The sequence below is a fragment of the Frankliniella occidentalis genome, unplaced genomic scaffold (assembly GCF_000697945.3).
Source record: "Frankliniella occidentalis isolate FOCC.00 unplaced genomic scaffold, Focc_3.1 Scaffold5530, whole genome shotgun sequence".
Taxonomy (NCBI): Eukaryota; Metazoa; Arthropoda; class Insecta; order Thysanoptera; family Thripidae; genus Frankliniella; species Frankliniella occidentalis.
The window spans coordinates 1-3,193 of NW_026272569.1; the positions used below are offsets into that span (position 1 = coordinate 1).

At 60.6% G+C, this 3,193-nt stretch overlaps 1 protein-coding gene across 1 annotated transcript; it reads left to right on the forward strand.

The window, feature by feature from the left end:
- Nucleotides 1–557: 557 nt before the first annotated feature.
- Nucleotides 558–3,187, forward strand: LOC113216263 (uncharacterized). Its single transcript, XM_026436014.2, has 2 exons — nucleotides 558–930; nucleotides 1,801–3,187. The coding sequence occupies exons 1-2, from the start codon at nucleotides 721–723 to the stop codon at nucleotides 2,947–2,949; spliced, it is 1,359 nt and encodes a 452-aa protein (XP_026291799.1). The 5' UTR covers nucleotides 558–720; the 3' UTR covers nucleotides 2,950–3,187.
- The last annotated feature ends 6 nt before the right edge of the window (nucleotides 3,188–3,193 follow it).

The window sequence follows — 3,193 nt, forward strand, 5'->3', positions numbered from 1 at the left end:
TGCGGCCGCCAGGCGCTTAGGCGCCTTGTCGATAGGCAGACCGGTCACGCTGGTGTGCCTCGCGGCGTTGCCTACCCTGCGGCCGCCAGGCGCTTGGGCGCCTTGTCGATAGGATAGGCAGACCTGTAACGCTAGTGTGCCTTGCGGCCTTGCCTACGCTGTGGCCCCTAGGCGCTCAGGCGCCTGGTCGATAGGCCGACCTGTCACGCTGGTGTGCCCTGCGGCGTTGCCTACCCTGTGGACGCCAGGCGCCCACAGCCCGTTTGCCCGGCTGGTGCCGAGCTGGCTGGGTGCGTGGGGTCCGGTGGGGTCCGGGGGCACCTCTCGTGCGTTGAGCGGCCGCGCGATCGGGGCGTCGCGCAGCCGCAGCCCGGCGACGCGGACGTTGCGAGTATGCAAATGCGCCGATTGTGCAAAGAGGGTGGGGGGAGGGGGGAGCACAGGCGCAAAATTGAAGGCGGTGGGGAATGAAGGGGGAGAGTCCTCACGCACGGCATGCTGGCGCGGCGAGTCCCTCGGGGGCCACCCGTAAGTCGCTCGCGGAGGACAATCTGTTGTTCTTATAAGACACTTTAGAGTGCGTGGCTGCTCTGTCAAACTACGATAAGAGAAAAGTCTTTTTGCAAAGTGAAAAAAGACCTTTCAGTGCGTGTTAAGGTGGACCGAATTACTTAAGTGCACATCGTTTACAGTCGTTTTCAAAACTCTCTGTTTTCCGTCATGTTTGCAGGCGAGGGCTGCGCCGAGAAGCCGCTGTCGACGCTGTGGAAGAACTACACGGCGTCCAACAAGCCCGACGTCAACATGAAGGTGGCGGTGACGAGGAGCGGGCTCAAGGCCACGACGCGCGAGCACGGCCTCACCGAGTACTGGAGCCACCGCATCACCCACTGCGCCGCGCCCGCCGCCTTCCCGAGGGTCTTCTGCTGGGTCAGTACCAGAGCACACGTGTGACGGACCTACACTACACGCTCACACACACACACTTACTCACAATCATCTGCACTCTCTCACACACACGCGCGCGCACACACTCACACGCGGCGCCGACCGCGGGAGCAATTACGAGGAAACTCCCCGACTAGCCCATAGGACCGGTTTTTCCTCTCAGCTTACCACACGCGTGTTTGATTTTATTACTACAAATTCGTGAATTGGCCGAACGAACGCAACGCGGATGGCGATGGCCACGGCGGATAGACAGATTGGCTGTGGCAGGTTTGGGGAAGGGGGGGGGGCGAGAGAGACAGAGAGAGAGAGAGCATCTTTCCTTGGTCCGGCGTGCGCCGGTGTTATCCAGTTTTATGGAATCGTCCACAAATAACAACTTTGCCCGCGGTTCGGCCCCGGGTGTGTTTAAAGACGACATGATTGGGTGCTCTGATTGGTCTGCGAGCCCACCTTCCCCTACACTCACGGCGATTTAGGTTCATTCCCGTCTCACGCTATAGTACCGACATGCAAGTGACCCGGAGTGACTTGCCAAAAGAAAAGACAGCGCTACAGTAGTTGCATCTGAAACTAGTGACGAATACCGAAGGTTTTTAACTGCCATCCAAGTATATTCCATGCTTGAAAAATTTTACCCCGGGGTACAAATATCATGGGGTCTACGTGGACTCCAATGTCCTGATCCTTGTGGGAACTCATAATATTTGGAATCCACCCCCCCCCCCCACTTTCCACGTGGTCTGAACGGCCCCAAAGCAGTATCGCAAAATAATTCAACGTATCGCAAAATATCGTGGTATACCGAGGCTCGTCGACGATGCTAACGAAGCTGACTGTGTGTTGTTGCAGGTGTACCGCCACGAGGGCCGCAAGCTGAAGCAGGAGCTGCGCTGCCACGCGGTGCTGTGCGCGCGCGAGGACCAGGCGCGCCGCATGGCGCAGCAGCTCACCGAGCGGCTGGCGCTGGCGCTGCTCGAGTTCCGGAGGGACAAGCAGAGCCGTGAGCAGGCGCGCCTGTCGCTGGCCAACGCCCTCCACGACAACCCCTCGCTGCCGCAGCGCAAGCTGCTCCTGTCGACGGGCGCGTCCAACTACCGACCGCCGCTCGAGCGCTCCAAGTCGGCGCCCAAGCTCAGCTCCATCGAGGAGGTCGCCGAGGAGGACGAGGCCGGCGGCGTGCTCGTGTTCGGCCACCCCCACGCCGTGGCGCGCTTCCTGCGCGAGGAGCGCCTCGCGGGCGCGCGGCGCCAGCGCTTCCGCGAGAGCCTGCGCCGCAAGATCGCCGCCCGGCTGTCCGAGGAGGCCGAGGAGCCCGAGGACCCCTTTCGCGAGGACCCCCGCCGCGAGACGCTCACCGTCGTCAGGGTCAACTCGATCGAGGAGGTGCCTGACCCAGACCCGGCGCCCCCCGGCGCGCGGGAGCCCCCTCTGCCCCTGCACCACCACCAGCCCCCTGCAGGGGTTCCCGCCGGCCCCGCCGGCCCTAAGGCGCGCACCTACCTCCTGGACGCCGAGGACACCGCCGAGAGTGACGAGGGCTCCAGTAGTCTGCAGAGCATCTCCTCGGACGGCACCACCTCCTTGACACACTCGCACAGCCGCACCGACTCCGGCGAGGACTTCTGCCTGGGTGCGGACGCGCTCAAGACGTCGCAGCACCTCCCCGACCACGACGACGGCATGGTTTCGTCCTGGGAGGGCGCGGCTCTGGCCATGGCGCTCGCAGGACGTGCTGAGCGGGATGTCCTAGCAGAGGGGGACGACTTTGACGACAACGTGAGCGACGAGAGCGGCTACGTAGAGGCGCCGTCAGAGGCCAGCGAGGCCCTGCACCACCACGCATTGGCTCTAAGGGTGAACCACAGGGTCGACCGGAGGGTCGACCGGAGAGTCAGAGTGGACCATATGGTGGATCACAGGTTGGACCACAGGGTGGAGCACTCCTTAGCCAAAGCGTGCGCTGAGGCATGCTCTCTTCGTCAGGGCCTACAAGTCTGATGACTGTGGTCGTGAAGACAGTGTCTGACAGTGAGAAAAAAACGAGTCTTAGGAGGTCCCAAGGGTATACTCGATACCCTGCAGTTGGAATTTGCATACTTTTTAAAAGTAAGTATTTTTATTTTCCCAACTATATGATGTGTGACCCATTTCATATCTTTAATTTTTAAAACAGCAAAGTTGGTTACTCTCAAAAGGGACTAGTCACTCAAGTTTTTCACTGTAATTCACTAATTTTTTTCTT

Excerpts from the sequence above, each read along its gene's own strand:
- LOC113216263 (XM_026436014.2), top strand. The coding sequence starts at position 721 with ATGTTTGCAGGCGAGGGCTGCGCCGAGAAGCCGCTGTCGACGCTGTGG. Across the intron at positions 931-1,800 it reads TCCCGAGGGTCTTCTGCTGG|GTGTACCGCCACGAGGGCCG; the intron begins GTCAGTACCAGA and ends GTGTTGTTGCAG.